The 18246-nt window shown below is 43.8% G+C and overlaps 1 protein-coding gene across 1 annotated transcript; it reads right to left on the bottom strand.

Moving 5' to 3' along the window:
- Positions 1–899: 899 nt before the first annotated feature.
- Positions 900–1694, bottom strand: LOC311037430 (hatching enzyme 1.2-like; the record flags this gene model as incomplete). Its single annotated transcript, XM_084046590.1, has 1 exon — positions 900–1694. The coding sequence occupies one exon, from the start codon at positions 1692–1694 to the stop codon at positions 900–902; it is 795 nt and encodes a 264-aa protein (XP_083902716.1).
- Positions 1695–18246: the final 16552 nt, after the last annotated feature.

The following is an 18246-nucleotide window of genomic DNA, read 5'->3' as shown; positions in this document are numbered from 1 at the left end:
TTGTATTGACATGAAAGAGGCAGAGGAGAAAATGCTATAATCAGCTGGGGCAGTGTGGGCGGGGCATCATTGACACTGTGGCCTCAGGGCATATACTGTATGTTTTTGAAGGGCAGAAGGCCAAACAGAGAGGCCATGGCCTTCTTGGCCTCGATGAAATTGAAGGTGAAGATACGATTGAAAATATGTGACATGTTCCTTTAATGCTTAAAGCCACATACTGTAACTACTAACTGTGCACAAATACATACTCTTTTAGTCACTTAACTGCTTGGGAATGAGACCGTTGTAACTTTGTAATTCAGTATAACATTTCAATGACTTTCACAAGCGTGCACACGCACACACACACGCACGCACGCACGCACGCACGCACGCACGCACGCACGCACGCACGCACGCACGCACGCACGCACGCACGCACACACACACACACACACACACACACACACACACACACACACACACACACACACACACACACACACACACACACACACACACACACACACACACACACACACACACACACACACACAAACACACACAGTAGATTAAATGACACATATACACTTTGTTAAGACTATGACACAAACTTTATTAATAACCATATTCATTACATGTGACAACAGGAACTTAATGCATTTATCATGATACCACATCAATGCAGTAGGCTACAAGGTTGATGCGACCAGTGTTTCATACTGTAGTAGTTGGTTGGTCGGTCTCAATGTAATCATCCTCATTCTGTCATGGTACTCTGTCATCAATGTTTGCAGTCATAATACTGACAGACATTTTTGGTTTTGTTATATATATCAGGAAAATTCAACACAAACTGCTGGAGATATTGTCAAACTAGGTCAGGTTTTTGTGTCACCTACATTCTAAAGGAGCTTTCAGCAGTTGTACAGTCTATTAATCCTCACGATATCGAGATAGGACATGCCCTGTCTCTGGCCGATCTGCACGGTGGAGTCTGGGATGGGGGTGATGCTGTCTTTGCCGTACTGGATAGAGAAGGCCGTTCTACCATAGTGCATGATGGAGGAATAGTCATAGGGGGTGCCCAGGTTGTTGGTGTACTGCCTGTAGAAGTTGTAGGCATTGTTGGGGTTGATGTTGTCCCAGTTGATGCGGACGTACTGGTCACGGTCGCTTCTGGTCTGCTCGTGCTGGAAACCCAGGGCATGGTTGATCTCGTGCTGGATGATGCCGTGGTGCACGCAGCCATTACGCATGAGAGAGAGCACTTGCTTGCCTCCGACTCTGCCCAGAGAAGAGTAGCAGCCATCTTTGTTCTCAATGCTGATGTAGTCGCGCTCGTTCTTCTGACGTGGCTCAAAGCGGATGCAGGTCATGTCGTGGAAGGACTGCATGGCGTATTGGATCTGAGATACCTCCCATGGTTTGAATTCGCTGCTCATCGTGTAGGGGATCGTCACGTAGCCACCGGCGTCTTTCTTCCACAGGCAGTTGGAATAAAAACAGTACATGGCGTTTCTGGTTCTGGGAACGAGCAGGTCTCCCTCCAGCAGCATCTCTCTGGAGCCGTTGTTGGAGGACAGAATCCTGGTGCTGATGTCCACCGCCTGGTGGTCGTCTGTCTGGACCTCTGATCCACTTCCTTCTTCCAGGATGGGATGGGCCCAGGAGAGACCCAGCAGTAGCAGGAGGCTGAAAAGGAGCTTCATCTTCACGGTGTGTCTGGGGGCTCCTTAGTCTCTGATGGTGCTGGAGAGGCTTTGGAGAGGGTGCTTGGTGACTGAGTCTACAGAGTCCTTAGCCTTTATACTGACCTGCATAGGTGTGTCTGCTGGAGGATTAAGGGTTGTGTCCAGACCCCTGAAGCCTAAACAAACTGTGAAGGGAGGATTCCTCAGACCAACCTGCTGTTTCAACAATTGTCTGTATTAAAGGGAATTAAAGGGAAAAATATAGCTGCAAGCAGCAATGAGCGGTTTCGAGAATAATGGCAGACTGGCAGACTGTGACAGAGTGGCAGACTGGCAGACTGGCAGACTTTGACAGAGTGGCAGACTGGCAGACTGTGACAGAGTGGCAGACTGGCAGACTGGCAGACTGTGACAGACTGTGGCAGACAGACAGACTGTGACAGACTGGCAGACTGGCAGACAGACAGACAGACAGACAGACAGTGACAGAGTGGCAGACTGGCAGACTGTGACAGACTGGCAGACTGGCAGACTGTGACAGAGTGGCAGACAGACAAACAGACAGACTGTGACAGAGTGGCAGAGTGGCAGACTGGCAGACAGACAGACAGTGACAGAGTGGCAGACTGGCAGACTGTGGCAGACTGGCAGACTGGCAGACAGACAGACAGTGACAGAGTGGCAGACTGGCAGACAGACAGACAGACAGACAGACTGTGACAGAGTTGCAGACTGGCAGACAGACAGACAGACAGTGACAGAGTGGCAGACTGGCAGACAGACAGACTGTGACAGAGTGACAGAGTGACAGAGTGACAGACTGGCAGACTGGCAGACAGACAGTGACAGAGTGACAGAGTGGCAGACTGGCAGACAGACAGACAGTGACAGAGTGGCAGACTGGCAGACAGACAGACAGACAGTGACAGAGTGGCAGAGAGAGAGAGAGAGAGAGAGAGAGAGAGAGAGAGAGAGAGAGAGAGAGAGAGAGAGAGAGAGAGAGAGAGAGAGAGAGAGAGAGAGAGAGAGAGAGAGAGAGAGAGAGAGAGAGAGAGAGAGAGAGAGAGAGAGAGAGAGAGAGAGAGAGAGAGAGAGAGAGAGAGAGAGAGAGAGAGAGAGAGAGAGAGAGAGAGAGAGAGAGAGAGAGAGAGAGAGAGAGAGAGAGAGAAGAAGTGAACATGCATTCATTAACAAAGTCATGATTTTTGTTCAGTAAATTATATTTGGACCGGTTAAATTGGGGTTTGAACCAGGGACCTATAGACTTGTGGGTAGACAGTGTAAAGGATAAGGATAATTCCAGGTCCGTTCATGAAAGTCCTTGCGGTCTTGTTTCCAATGAGGGCCTGTGAGCAATTAGGGGTTAAGAGTCTTGCTCAGGGACAAATTTCATTTCATCGACACATTTGCTGGCCTGGCCTGGAATCGTACCTGGGGCAACCAGGGCCTCTGGCTCCCTTGGTGGGCTCACTAACCACTCAGCTATGGCCACAGTACAGACTGAGCCATTGGATAGACAGAATTGGATTTCATATGTGGTAAGTTATCATACAGCATGGGTTGCTTATTATATACATACAAGCTCATAACGCGTCACATTGTAGATCGGCTGTATGTGGTTACTGTAGGTGTTGTATTAATAATTACATCTGCAAAGTAACAAGTAACTAAAGCTGTCATCTGCTGTAATTGTAGTAGAGTAGAGTAGTAAAGTAAAAGTACCTAAAAATTGTACTGTGCATGTGGCAGGTGTGATTGGTGATGAGTGAGAGCAGGTGAGAGGGGTGGATCCAATCCATGGGAATAGGGGGAATTCCAAATGATGATCACCTCAACGCATTGTTGGGGACAGGGATCGAACCAGCGACCTATGGATTCACAGGCTGCCTCTCTTCTCATTGAGCTAAAGATATGGCCTCCCTGATGGTGTCTGTTGATATCTGTAGGTTTTTCCGTCCTATAGGTTCTTCCGATGAGGAGACGCATGTGTGCATCGAAGTTTCATGGCTGTAGGTCGAACAGGGCATGAGCTGTACCTGTTCAAAGTTGGCATTTTCAATTGAGTGCTACAGCGCCACCCTTTGGCCAATGGTTGTGAGTTTCGGGTTTTCGCCGTTTGGCATAGCCCTCTACCATATTGCCGAATTTCATAAGAAGTGACCAGGCGGTTAGGCCAGAACTGGCAAAAGCGGCGGAAGAATAATAATAGTGAAAGCCAAGGAATGCAATAAGGCTTCGAAGCCTTACAGGCTCTCGAAACCTTAATAATAATAATAATGAAAGTGTAGAGATGTAATAGGGTTCGAAGCCTGATAGGCTCTCGAAACCTAATAATAATAGTGAAAGTGTAGAGATGTAATAGCTTTCGAAGCCTGATGGCTCTCGAAACCTAATAATAATTCATTGATACAGTCATGTTGTGTGCAATGCAATTGAGTTGAGGTCTGCATGAGGTGAGATTTGAACCGGCGACCTTCTGGTATCAAGGCAGATGATTAAGCCATTGGGCCAACAGACCCGAACTGATGAAAAGGGAGTTCACACACATGACACACTTTCACGCAAATTGCTCAGAAATACTGGATTTAAATGTTTTTCAAACTGCTCAAAATTGCAGACAATCTAAGGGCGGAGTTTACTGGTTAACAATTGCACATGTATTCATTGATACAGTCATGTTGTGTGCATTGCAATTATAATGAATTCTACATGACGTGGGATTCGAACCAGGAACCCTGTGGTTTCAAGGCAGATGATTAAGCCATTGGGCCAACAGACCTGTACTAGTGAAAAGGGAGTTCAAACACATGACACAATTTCACGCAAATTGCTCAGAAATCCTTGGTTTAAATGTTTTTCAAACTGCTCAATATATTTCGGAATGGAAACTAGTGGAAAATAGTCGATCTACAAGCTCACAACGCGTTGCTATCTAAAAAGGTGTGAGATTGTAGATCGGCTATTTTCACAAGAAAGTATGTCATACATAAAAAAAAACTACTCTCAAAAGCATTTCGTGTTATTGTCTAAACATTGCACTTGTCTGAATTAACAGGGTCATGTTTTGTACAATGCAATTTAAATGTGAACTGTAATAAGTGGGATTCGAACCAGGGACCTTCGGCACATGAGACTCACACTCTACTGGTGGAGCTATCCAATACACAGCCTTAGACAGTGAAAAGGGAGAATCCAACAAAACAAAACAAAAGCGCGAATGAAGTACGTCATACATTGAAAATAACTACTTTCAAGTATGCATTTCTCGTCATCTTTAACAATTGCACATGTATTCATTGATATAGTCATGTTGTGTGCAATGCAATTATAATTAAGTCTACCTGAGGTGGGATTCGAACCGGCTACCCTATGGTTTCAAGGCAGATGATTAAGCGATCAAGCTATTGAACCAACACACCTGAACCTGTGAAAAAGGGCCTCAAACATGTATTTGACACAGTTTCATGCAAATTGCTCAGAAATCCTGGATTTAAATGTTTTTCAAACTGCTCAAAATTGCAGACAATCTAAGGGCAGAGCTTACTGGTCAAAGTGATACATGTGTTCCTCATGAGTCAAGGCACATGTGTAAGCAGGTTTAACGGCTGTCGGCCAAACGAGGCATGACTTTTGCCTGTTTAAAGTTTGCATTTTCAAAAAATTGCTATAGCGCCCCCCTTTGACCAATTGGAGTAAGATTGGTTTCAGTGATACTTGGAAGGACCCTCTACAATATTGCAAAGTGTCAAACAAATGTGAGTCTGCATGTATGTGTTAGGGGCAGATGAATAATTAAAAAAAAGCTGCAATTTTCATTGGCTTATAAAAGCTTAACGTTTTCACTTATGGAAAATCCGCTAAGTTACGTTTGTCGGCATTGGTCCAAAGTTCATGTGTATACAGTTTCGTACAGATTGCTCATAAATCCCAGGAGGAGTAGGCTTTTTACTGCTTTTTACTGCTTTTCATAGAATTCGAAATGGTGGGAGATCTAAAGGTCAGAGGTCAAAAGTCAAACAGTGAAAGTTGTTAGGCATGAGGAGACGCATGTGTGTATCGAAGTTTCATGGCTGTAGGTCGAACAGGGCATGAGCTGTACCTGTTCAAAGTTGGCATGTTCAATTGAGTGCTACAGCGCCACCCTTTGGCCAATGGTTGTGAGTTTCGGGTTTTCGCCGTTTGGCATAGCCCTCTACCATATTGCCGAATTTCATAAGAAGTGACCAGGCGGTTAGGCCAGAACTGGCAAAAACGGCGGAAGAATAATAATAATAATGAAAGCCAAGGAATGTAATAGGGTTCGAAGCCTTACAGGCTCTCGAAACCTAACTAGCATTGATTAAGCGGGGGGGAAACATGAACACAATCAGGTTTACATGAACATTTCAGATGATCAGCTCTAACTCTAATTATTGTGAAACTACGTTTGGATTTCAACATCGTAACCATAAGAAGAGGTCTCACATGATCACAATCCAAACAGACAACTATATAATGCATATGTACCCCATGTTATCTACAAATAGTCAACAGTCATTATGATATAATTACTTATTACTAACCACATTCAGTGAACCCTAAAGTTGTTATTCTGGAGCGAATATTCAGTGAAAATAGCAGTTGCAAGCTCACGAGTTACAAGGTAACCCATTGTGAGGTGTTGTGAGCTTGTAGATCGGCTATTTTGTATATAATGTTCACTCTAGATTCAGAATAGGAACGCTAGGGTTCATGTGGTTAGTGAGAAAAACACTGCTCATCTCTCAGACTTGGGTGAGATGCTGGAGCCAAAAGGAAACCAAATGAACAATAAAGGGCAGCCTCTGGACACTCAAAGCTGCGCAAACATCATATTTATAATTTCTTTATAGCAAGCTTTCGGTCATAGACCTTCTTCAGACAACTCTTAGAGTGTACAAATGTTACCAAATGGAACCATACATGCTCAGTGGTACAAATGGATACATTAATACTGAAGATTTTACTATGTAGGGCATTTTTGCTTTGAGTGAAGAGAGACTTCCACTGAGGGACCCAGCTAGAGAAGTAGTTTGCAATGTTCCTGTAGCACTGTAGTTAACTTTATGGAGATAGAGTTGTCTCATACGTTTTTGTGTGAACAGATTGACAATGTGTAAATAGTTCATCTGTAAATATAAAACACCTTCCACAAATACAACAAATATTTTGTAAAAACACAAACTGAAAGGGTTACCATCAAGGTAACAGTCTGTCTTTTTCTTGTACTGCAGTATCTCATGGTTATGAATATTTGAGTTGGATATTGTAGATTCCGGTTCCTAAATGTTTTAGGACATTTATGGCAAGCCGTTTTAACATTTAATCGAACCATGCTCCTATCTGCAATAAATGTTTTAGATAGCCAAAAACACGTTTCTCCTAGTCAAAACTGTATTCTCACTAGTCATAATTGTAATTAAAGATATCCATAATGCCATTCTTACTAGTATAAATTGTATTTCAAGATATCTATAATTTAATTTCTCCTAGTCAAGATTCTATTTCAGATATCTTAAAATCCGTAAAAAAATACAAGTGGCTGTTTTAACATGTAATAGCTAGACTGAATATGTATACTAGATATCTATAATTCAGTTCTTCCTAGTCAAAACTAACGTTTCGGATATCCATAATGACATTCCTCCTAGGAGGAACTGTCATTTGAGATATCCGAAACGTCATTCTTCCAAGGAGGAATGACGTCACTTTTCCCATTCATGTGTATTGGGCTTTTAGTTTTGGATATCCGTAACTGCATTTTGGATATCTAAAACCAACATTCTGGATATCTGCAATAGAATTCTTACTAGGAGGATCTACTCTTTCAGATATCTACAATGCAGTTCTTACTAGGACAAACTACCATTTTAGATATCCGAAATTAAAAAATCATTTCAGACCTCCGTAATTACCTTTAGTATATCCAATAATTCATTGTTACTAGGACACATGGAATTATGGATATCCACAATTCATATTATTACTAGTACAAATGTAATTTCAGATATCTGCAATTAGTATTATGACTAGGAACAATACAATTACAGATATCTGGTGACAGGTAGATATTACGCCATTTTAATATAAAAAGTGTCCATTGACTATCTAGAATTATATTTGTGATATCGCAAATAGAATTTATCCTAGTTAAAACTGTATTCTTACTAGTCATAAAGTAATTGCAGATATCTGTAATTACATTTAGACTAGTCAAAACTGCATTTTGACTAGTCAAAACTGCATTTTGACTAGTCAAAATCCTTATTACAGATATCTATAACTACATTCTTACTAGTAGAAATAGTATGGCAAGCCGTTTTATAACATTTAATAGCTAGCCTGGATATCTATAATTCAGTTCTTCCTAGTCAAAACTAACGTTTCAGATATCCATAATGACATTCCTCCTAGGAGGAACTAGCTAGACTGGATATCTATAATTCAGTTCTTCCTAGTCAAAACTAACGTTTCGGATATCCATAATGACATTCCTCCTAGGAGAAACTGTCATTTGAGATATCCGAAACGTCATTCTTCCTAGGAGGAATGACGTCACTTTTCCCATTCATGTGTATTGGGCTTTTAGTTTCGGATATCCGTAACTGCATTCTGGATATCTAAAACCAACATTCTGGATATCTGCAATAGAATTCTTACTAGGAGGATGTACTCTTTCAGATATCTACAATGCAGTTCTTACTAAGACAAACTACCATTTTAGATATCCAAAACTACGTCATTTTAGATATCCATAACTACGTCATTTAAAGGGGGGGCGAGCCTTATTGTACAGTTTTCTCTCTTTTCATTCTTTTAATCATCCATTTTTAGCGGTGCCAACCGCTCTATATCTGACTTTGTCTGTGTGTCCGTGTGTCCGGGTGTCCGTGTGTCTGTCCGGGTGTGTGTCTGTCCAATAAACAAACATTGATGACAACATCAATACGGGGCTCATCAAAGGCACCGCTTCCTTCACACAGGGTGTGATTTTTGAGTGGTGCCAACCTCTCCTACATTTGACTTTGTCCGTGTGTCCGTATGTCCGTCCGTCCGTATATTTGAGCACGGCTGATTGGTCAAGCTTCACGTGACACGTGACAATATGTTGTCACGTGTCACGTGACAACATATTGTTGCTGATTGCAACACAAGGATGCAACCAGTTACACTTTCAAAGGCACCACTCTCTTCACACTGGGTGTGATTTTTAGCGGCGCGATCCTGCTCTATACCTGACTTTGTCAGTGTTCACCGTCAACGTTCTGTGTGTGTGTGTGTGTGTGTGTGTGTGTGTGTGTGTGTGTGTGTGTGTGTGTGTGTGTGTGTGTGTGTGTGTGTGTGTGTGTGTGTGTGTGTGTGTGTGTGTGTGTGTGTGTGTGTGTGCGCGCGCGCGCGCATCTGGGCCTATAGAAGGTATAACAGGGCCAATAGAAGGTATAACTGAGCCTATAGAATGGGCCAATAGAAGGTATAACTGGGGCCATAGAAGGTGGTGGGTTGGTGAAAGGATGCCACTGTCCCTGGATGCTGGGCTTGTCTGTGTGGAAAGGCTTGTGGATACGGATGATGTCCAGGCCAGACTGATTGGTCAACGTGGCCACAAGCTCCTGAATCTGCTGGGAGGTTTTGTTGTCGATGGGTTCCTCCTTCACGTTGCCATTCACTGCAGGGGCGTCAAGAAAAAGAAAGCCATACAGAGATGAGTGTGAAAATGCATTAGGACACCAGGGTTAAAGTCACTTTATCAACCGGAGATAGATTTCAACTGACAGAAAATGTCAACAATGCACCATGCTAAATCTCTAGGCCTCATGAAAGCTGGTATTATAGCGCCCCCTACAAAAATGTACGAGTACTAACAACAATATGGCCAAGCAGCATCAATCTAATAAGCAATTTTGTTAGCAAAATAAATTGTGTCGGTTCCAATAACCAACTGTCATATATATATACATCAACTAAACAACTGCAACAGTTAATCAGTTATGAAAAATAATCAATTTTAATAGGTCATGTGCACCGGAGAGCTCATATTGACAGAGGTGGACAGAGTACTCGACCCCAGTACTTGAGTAAGAGTACTGATACTCCTTGGTTAAATTTACTCCACTACAAGTAAAAGTAGCCCAGTCAAAATGTTACTCGAGTAAGAGTATAAAAGTAATTGCTTTTAAATGTACTTAAGTAATCAAGAGTATGCTTTTAAAAACACGTAAAATTCTTAAGTAAAAGTAAAAGTAAATTTCCTTTTTTCACATCAATGAATTGCTGTAATTTTTTTCACAATAATATAAGACCTTGTAACTCTTGCTTCAGAGAAGTAACTCTGAAACCACCTGCACTGATGTTGCTTGCTTGTAGAACCACTACGTTATACAAAGCCTGCAGAAATGCCTATAAAAACATAGAATTGAAATTAATGGGATCGAAAAGGTTGTCCTAGTCATTTTCATGTTTTATTAAACACCAACTCCAACTTCAACCCCAACTTGTTTTTTAATTGTTTTTTATTCTACAGTGCGTTTTTAGCATATATTGTGACGATCCGTAAGGAGCCACCGTTGTTGGTGACAGGTACAGGCAGCTATAATGGGTTGTTATGGGTTTTAATTGATTCATTCATCATGTCATTCACAAAGAGGTCACGTGGTGTTGGTGCTACGTCAGTCAGACAGTGGTAGTAAAGTCAGCTGTTCACCTGCGGTTTTTATCAATGAAATGGAGAGGGGGTGAATGGGGGAAGTCCAACTTTGCTAACCGCACGGTATAGCCTACTATTCACTATGTCATGATGTCGCTAAATGAAATACCTTTTAAACTTTAATACAATGAACAAACTCAGTACCTTGGAACAGTGATTTTAATGACAAGCAGCGCGTCTGGCAAGTAAACTTTCCCCCCGATATAGCCTCTCGGTGACTAAATAAATATGTTTGGTAGTCGCCATACATTTGTTAGCAAAGAGTGACACAAAGGAGACGGATTGGAGACACGGAAGGACACGAAAAATCACACGTTGGACGCGGAGCAAGCGAGAAACGCATGCAAACAAACAAACAATGGAATGACATGCACGCAGGCACGCACGGAGCCGCGGACACACACACACACACACACACACACACACACACACACACACACACACACACACACACACACACACACACACACACACACACACACCACGGAACGGAGCGTATCACGGAGGACGAGCGGTAACGTAACCCGACCCGTTTTTGGTTCTGCTGTTGACCCATGTTGGTTCGTTTGGAACAGTTTGAGCTGGTTCTGCTGCTGAGTGGAAACTGTCATTGTGGTGAACTTGAATACACTGATGTGTGTGCGCGGCCCGCCGGGCCAAGCTTTTATTGTGTGTGTGTGTGTGTGTGTGTGTGTGTGTGTGTGTGTGTGTGTGTGTGTGTGTGTGTGTGTGTGTGTGTGTGTGTGTGTGTGTGTGTGTGTGTGTGTGTGAGACAAACGATTAACGTGCGCTGGCTGCTCTCTTTGCGATCGCTGTGGCTGTTTACACAAAAGTTGGTTCACATGTTGGAAAAAAGGACATGGAAAAAAGGAGAATAAACCTCACTGAAAAGGCCCTGGCAAATAAAATCGAATCAATCCAAAAGGAACGCAAAAAGAAAGTGGAGGAAACAAAAGCTCTGATAACCTCTATTAAAGAGCTCATGAAAGATGAGAAAAATGTTTCACTGGTTAAAGCACAACTTGATGCCTTGATGAAAGTGTCCGAAAATGACAATGCACTGCATGATTCTTTAATGACTATTCCACTTGATGAACAAGCAAAATAACTGGTTCTCAAAGGTCAATAAATATAAAGATGGATGCATTGAAGATGTTAACGCCTGGTTCTCAGTAGCCAGAGGACCACCAAGCCAACCCCAGCTAGAGGCTCATAACAAGCCTACTGAAAGGCCCCATCAGCATGAGGCTGCTGAGGAGGAAAATGGAGAACATGGGGATGTGGAAAATTTGGAAAATGTGGAAATGACTGTGCTTCAGTCACATAATGTTTATGATGCTCAGGAGGATGTTCAACCATATGACAGCATATCAAACCTTAGCAACAAGACATGTTTCAATGAGATCAAAGGTTTCCTCTACTGCATCTGCATGTGTTAAAGCCGAGGCTGAAATGGCTGCTTTAATGGCTCGGCAAAAGTTGCTTGAACAAAAGCATGCTCTAGAAGAACAGGAAGCTCACATAAGAAAACTAAAGGAACAACTTCAGCTTGAAGCAGACATAGCCGCATCGGTGGCAATGCTGAATGTTTTGAGAACCTCTGGCTCAAGGGTGCGGAGTGCTGCTTCTCAGAAATTGAATGGAATGGAATCCTACTTTGAAAAGGGCCTCAACATTAATGCAGAGACATTCGTACCACACAAGGATGGAAAAGGACAACCTGCAGATGTTGGAGGCACAAGGCCAAAGCAAAGGCAACATGATGGAGCCCTCAAAGGATCGGACTGCACTCAGCAGTGTCATTTCAAAGCGACGGCAAATTCCGCGATCACTTATGACATCTCACACAGCTGGACCAGAGCCGTGGATGAAAATATACATGCATAGAATAATATGCAGGTATAGAATTATACAGAATATAAGAATAGACAATTCCTCAATGTGGATGGCCACATCGTTATCTTTATAGTTAACATTGTTGTGCAAGGCCATTTATTCCTGAAATAGTGAATGAAGCGCCAGAATGAGCAAACTTAATCCTGACCTGTCCCTCTTTTTGCTCGTACAGTCCCCAGAACCCCAGTACAAAAATGTACTCCATGAAGTGTAGATGTGTGTCAAAAAGGAAACGTCGCAGCCGAGGGGCGCGCAGAACGGAGTCTGGAAATAAACGTCCGAAGAGAGTGTCTCCTCAAGTGCCTCATCTTGTACCTGGGTGAAGATGTGAGCTGCCTGATCAAAGAGTTCCTGTTAAGGCAGTTAAGTACTGCCATCTTTTAACCTATAGACCGGTTAGATTGTCACTTTAATTGCTATGCTATCTATCTGAAAGAACAGGTGAGTCTGTCAGTCTTGTCTATCTATCTGAGAGAACAGGTGAGTCTGTCAGTCTTGTCCGGCTATCTATCTGAGAGAACAGGTGAGTCTGTCAGTCTTGTCCTGCTATCTATCTGAGAGAACAGGTGAGTCTGTCAGTCTTGTCCTGCTATCTATCTGAGAGAACAGGTGAGTCTCAGTCTTGTCCGGCTATTGATGGTCCATTGTGGAACCTTGGGCCGTCAACCTTTACTTTATAGAGTGTGGAGCACAGTAGCTGTGCTCTAGTAAGAAGGAAGGCCTTGACAGCCACAGCGTTGATATACTGAATGTTATAGATAAGAACTTCAGAATTCTCCAGGCGCTCAACCGAATGCTTGTTTGCATGCAGACCTAGATGTGGAGCGATTTGCCTTTGTGATATATCAGGTCGTATTGTTTTAATATCATTAATTTGCTGTTCTTTTATTCACATAGTATAGAGGGAGTCTCCCTTGTTTGTCAATAAAGATGCCTTGCGCATGTGAACGGTAATTTCTGTGTATGTCGTCTATAAACTGGACTTTAGGGTTCATTGAACCAAGAGTGACAGGTCTGTCAATGCACATCAGCTGGTGACCCCGACCCTGTCCAGTCCAGACGACCGCTGGATCCATAAGATCCAAATAACAATTCGCCCATACACTATGTGCTACAATTCCTTGGGGCCCCAGGAAGGGTACACGCGGTGCTATATGTGAATTGTATTATACCAAATTTAGGTCAATTGTTACAGATAATGTGTAAAAATGATTGTTTGCATGTGAAGTCACCACTGAACAGCAGATTGAATGACCTTTGTATTAAACTAGGCTTTGAACTCCCTATACCCCATGATGTCCCGTTAGGTTGGCTGGGTGGACAGTTTATCCTCCCAGCAACGGCCCCGAGTTTACGCCGGGTTCAAAGGAAAAGATAGCGTATGCCTATGTTTAGCTCCGGCATCCGAGCGAGGTGATGTTAAGGACTGTAAATGCGGCCTTGATCAAAAATAATACATGTTTAGCTCCGGCATCCGAGCGAGGTGATGTTAAGGACTGTAAATGCGGCCTTGATCAAAAATAATACATGTTTAGCTCCGGCATCCGAGCGAGGTGATGTTAAGGACTGTAAATGCGGCCTTCATCAAAAATAATACATTTGTTTAGGTTTAAATTAGGCTTTGAACTCCCTATACCCCATGATGTCCCGTTAGGTTGGCTGGGTGGACAGTTTATCCTCCCAGCAACGGCCCCGAGTTTACGCCGGGTTCAAAGGAAAAGATAGCGTATAGCCTAAGCTCAAATTAGTACATTCGAATGTCATGTCTATTGTTGTTTTATGTATGTTGTTGTCATGTTTATTGTCGCTTTATGTATGTCGTTGTCATGTTTATTGTCGTTATATGTATGCTGTCGTCTTGTACATGAAGTCCAGTATTGTGCCTAACTACAGCCCTGAGGTAGTGTTACCTTAAATAGCCCTTACAGCTGCCTACAGTTTCACCTCAGCCATTTGGACATTGCGGAGGTTAGGGGGTAGGCTCTCCAATCCTTGGCAATAACAGGCGGCAGCGGGGTCGCAAGGCTCCCAGAGCACGTTAAAGACGTATGTATAGTGCTGGGGAGAGACTGAAGGGCCCCCGTGTTCTGTCAAGGATGAATCGACATCCTGCTGTGGAACCGTCTAGTCGATGTGCCGACTGCCGCTCTCTCCTAGGGTTGGCAGCACATGGTGCGTGGATGACAGTCCACACCTAACCGGACGGGAGCTGCGTGACTCACCGGTTACAGGCAAGGCGGGTGAAAACGGTTAATATTCTGGTTCCCGTAGCCAAGCGGGGCCAGGACAAGACCGTCGGTTTCCTGCCTGGGGCGCCAACCACGCCAACGGGTAAGGGATCGCTATCGACTGGGTCACCCGCCGGTCGGATCGCAAAAAGCATTAAAACCATGGCGTGCTCCCCGACAGGAGACGTGTGGTCGCTGCTTCCGGCTCAATGTACAGTCAGGCCATCACAAGCTCAAAGCGACCGCCGGAGTGCAACAGTTATGTAAGCGATTGATGCTCCTGTGATCGGTGGGCTTTGAAAAGAAGACGCCGGGAAGCAGGAGACTTGAACTCTCTATCCAGGGTGACCTGGGTGTAGACCTCAAGTGGAAAGGGGTCTAGCCTGGGACTGCGCCCCGGTGGGGAGGTTCGAAAGACTTAAGTGGACATTTGCTTTGCAGTTTGTTGCCAGTTGCGGTGGACTGGCTGAAAACTACACTGTCTTCAAAAGAGTCTATACTTTACATCATTGATCGTGGCGCAAAATGTATCCAATTTCTTTGCTGATCATTGACCGAACTTTTATTCATATTGCCAGGTTACCACTGATTGACCAAGGGTAGTGGGGAGGTCCAAAAGACTTAAGTGTGTTAAGGTTGTTTATGTTGTGGTTAACCTTCCATTTCTCTAAAATAGGTCGACTGCTTGCAGGAGAGACGTGTACACTTTTGCTGTCGTTAACCCTCCATTTCTCTGAAACAGGTCATTGGGTGCAGAAGAGAATTGTACAATTTTGTACAGCCCGAGAATAATGTCGATTGACCTGTGCATAAGGCACAGGAAAGTTGTTTTGTTGTGTTTCCTATTACATGTTGTGAACGGTCAAGGAGGGTGGCACCCTGGCCTCTGCAAAATTCCTATGCTGTGTGCCCCGCCGGGTGGCAGGTCAAGGAGGGAAATAGTATGATAGCAAATGTATAATATAATTGAGATAGTATAGTATTATATAGTGACAGTAGTATAATGTTAAGTGTCTATACTAAGTTCATACTTGTAGAAGCATTCATGTCGCAGTATGTAATGTTGCCTTTAACCTCTGTTAAATTAATGTGCTTAGACTTATGGCAGGGTGACCGGTGCAGCTGATGAGCAGGTTAACTGTTGGTATTTATCTATATATACTGTATATCTATGTGATGTTTCGCCATGCATAGATATGTATATGTGCAGAGTACTGGCGGTTGGCCTGTTCGTTAGCTGTATTGGTCACTCATCTATGCTGTATATACTGTATATCTATGTGATGTTTCGCCATGCATAGATATGTATATATGCAGAATAGTTGACCTCTCGATCAATCTGTCATTTTCAAAGTGTGCTTTTGACACTTAAGTGTAAGGAAGGAGAGACAGTGACACGCACACACAGTCCATTGCATACACAAATCAAAAACTCACCACCTGGGCCCCCATGCTGAACTTGACGAAGAACACCCCTGCACGATATCTGCGCCCCGACTTTTGACCTCAAGGAGGGTACGGATCTGACTGGCGCTTGGGGTTTGGGCCCCTGTGTATAAACTGGACTTTAGGGTTCATTGAACCAAGAGTGACAGGTCTGTCAATGCACATCATTATCTATCTCAGAGAACAGGTGAGTCTGTCAGTCTTGTCCGGCTATCTATCTGAGAGAACAGGTGAGTCTCAGTCTTGTCCGGCTATCTATCTCAGAGAACAGGTTTGTCTGTCAGTCTTGTCCGGCTATCTATCTCAGAGAACAGGTGAGTCTGTCAGTCTTGTCCGGCTATCTATCTCAGAGAACAGGTGAGTCTGTCAGTCTTGTCCGGCTATCTATCTGAGAGAACAGGTGAGTCTCAGTCTTGTCTAGCTCCGAAAGGGGCCTGAGCGTGTAAGTTTCCTTTCCTGCCATACAGCTGCTTTACTGCCGCTGGTTCTCCGCTGCCTGGTGCCATTTTCTTGTCCCTTCGCTGGTTGTGTCTTTGTTATTTTAACAGTGCCAATGGCGCCACAAACGGAGGTCGCCAAGCTGGAGGTGGAGATTCGTTCCATCGGGGAGATGATAGAGGGACTCCTGCTGCAAGTCAGCACTGTGCTCCCGCCTGGCCGCCGCCGAACCCGGGGGTAGCCGGCAGTCATCGTCCGCCGCTGCGGCTATTGTACAGCCTTCCCTGGATGATGTTGGATCCTCGCCTGCCCCCCTATCCTGGGCAACGGTCGTTAGAAAAGGTCTAGTGCCATAACTCTATCTATATTCCCTGGTTAGGCATCTAGTCCTCCCAGGTGCTGTTACCTACTGCCTCTCCGGAGGAAAGATATCAGACATGATTGCACTAGCTCCAGCTGTTGTTGATTTGCATCCTACTGTCACTGTTGTCATTACACACGTGGGTACGAATGACGTCATGGCTAGACATTCCACAAAGATGCGAACAGACATGGAACTACTATGCTCCACAATAGAAAGACTGGAAAAGCGATGCATTGTATCGGGCCCCATTCCAACACTTTCCAATAAAATTGAACACTTTAGCCGAATCTATAGCTTTCATCTGTGGCTTCAGAATTTCTGTAATGCCCTAGGATATGACTTTATTGTCTCCGCCAGGAGACTATGTTTTCACTTTCCGTCCCCCCCCCCCCCCCCCCCCTCGGCCAAGCTAACATTGGTCAAGCCTCACGTGACACGTGACAATACGTTGAAAGAGTGTGCTCTGATTGGCTAGTGAGACGCATGACGTATCAGCGGCCTATAAATAGATGTGTCACTTTGAAAGAGTTTTAGTCTCTTTCAAAGTGAGGTAAGACAGGAGTAATCACAAAATGGCTGAGAAATGGCGGAGTAACACTTAAGACAGGATTAATCAAGTAACACTTAAGACAGGATTAATCAGGAACAGTACTGGCGGAGACCTGTGCTCCGAGGAGCACATCTTCTAGTTTCTAACTTTGATTACTTTTGGCGTATCCATAGTATGTACAGGAAAGATGGTGTGCACCCAAATAGTAGGGGCACTTCAACTCTACGGAACAATTGTATTAAATACATTGCTATTAATCCTTGATATGAAGCGCGGCGCGTTCCAATTGTTTTAACCCCTTCTTCAGTTTTTAGCTCTAGCCATGTGGATCAAGCCGCTTTGTGTCATATATCTGTTCCCCCAAAACCCCCCTGTCTATTACATTCTCAAGTTACACCATACACCATGCACTGTGTCCATACTGTTGATGACTTCAACCTAATCAATATTACCATTCAGCCATCAGTCATCATTCCTACTCCAAATTCTGACACAGCATTCTCCAAATTGACATTTAAGAATCGGAAAGGGCTGGGGATTATTCACTACAATATTAGGAGTCTAGTCCTTAATTTTGATTTTATAGTGTTACTTGTTAAGCAGACTAATCCGGACATTCTGGTGTTAGGTGAGACATGGTTCAAAAAAAGTATCAAGGACTCTAAAGTGTCTCTTTTAAACTATAATTTATTTAGAGCCGACAGATCAGGTAGATGTGGTGGGGTATGAATTTATACCAAATCCAATCTTTCCACTACACTTTTAAATGCTGTCTCACACCCTAAGCGCTTTGAGTAGCTCTCACTGAAGGTTCAGTGAGAGCCACTCCACTACAACCAACATCATTGGTTGTAGTGGGTATCTACAGACCCCCATCTGCAGACCCAGGTTCTATAGACACTTTAGCTAGTATGCTCTCCATGCGC

This window comes from Gymnoscopelus microlampas (genome assembly GCF_963454915.1).
Source record: "Gymnoscopelus microlampas genome assembly, chromosome: 1".
NCBI lineage: Eukaryota > Metazoa > Chordata > Actinopteri > Myctophiformes > Myctophidae > Gymnoscopelus > Gymnoscopelus microlampas.
Note: the sequence above shows the minus strand (reverse complement) of the source record. Positions and strands in the feature narration are given on the sequence as shown.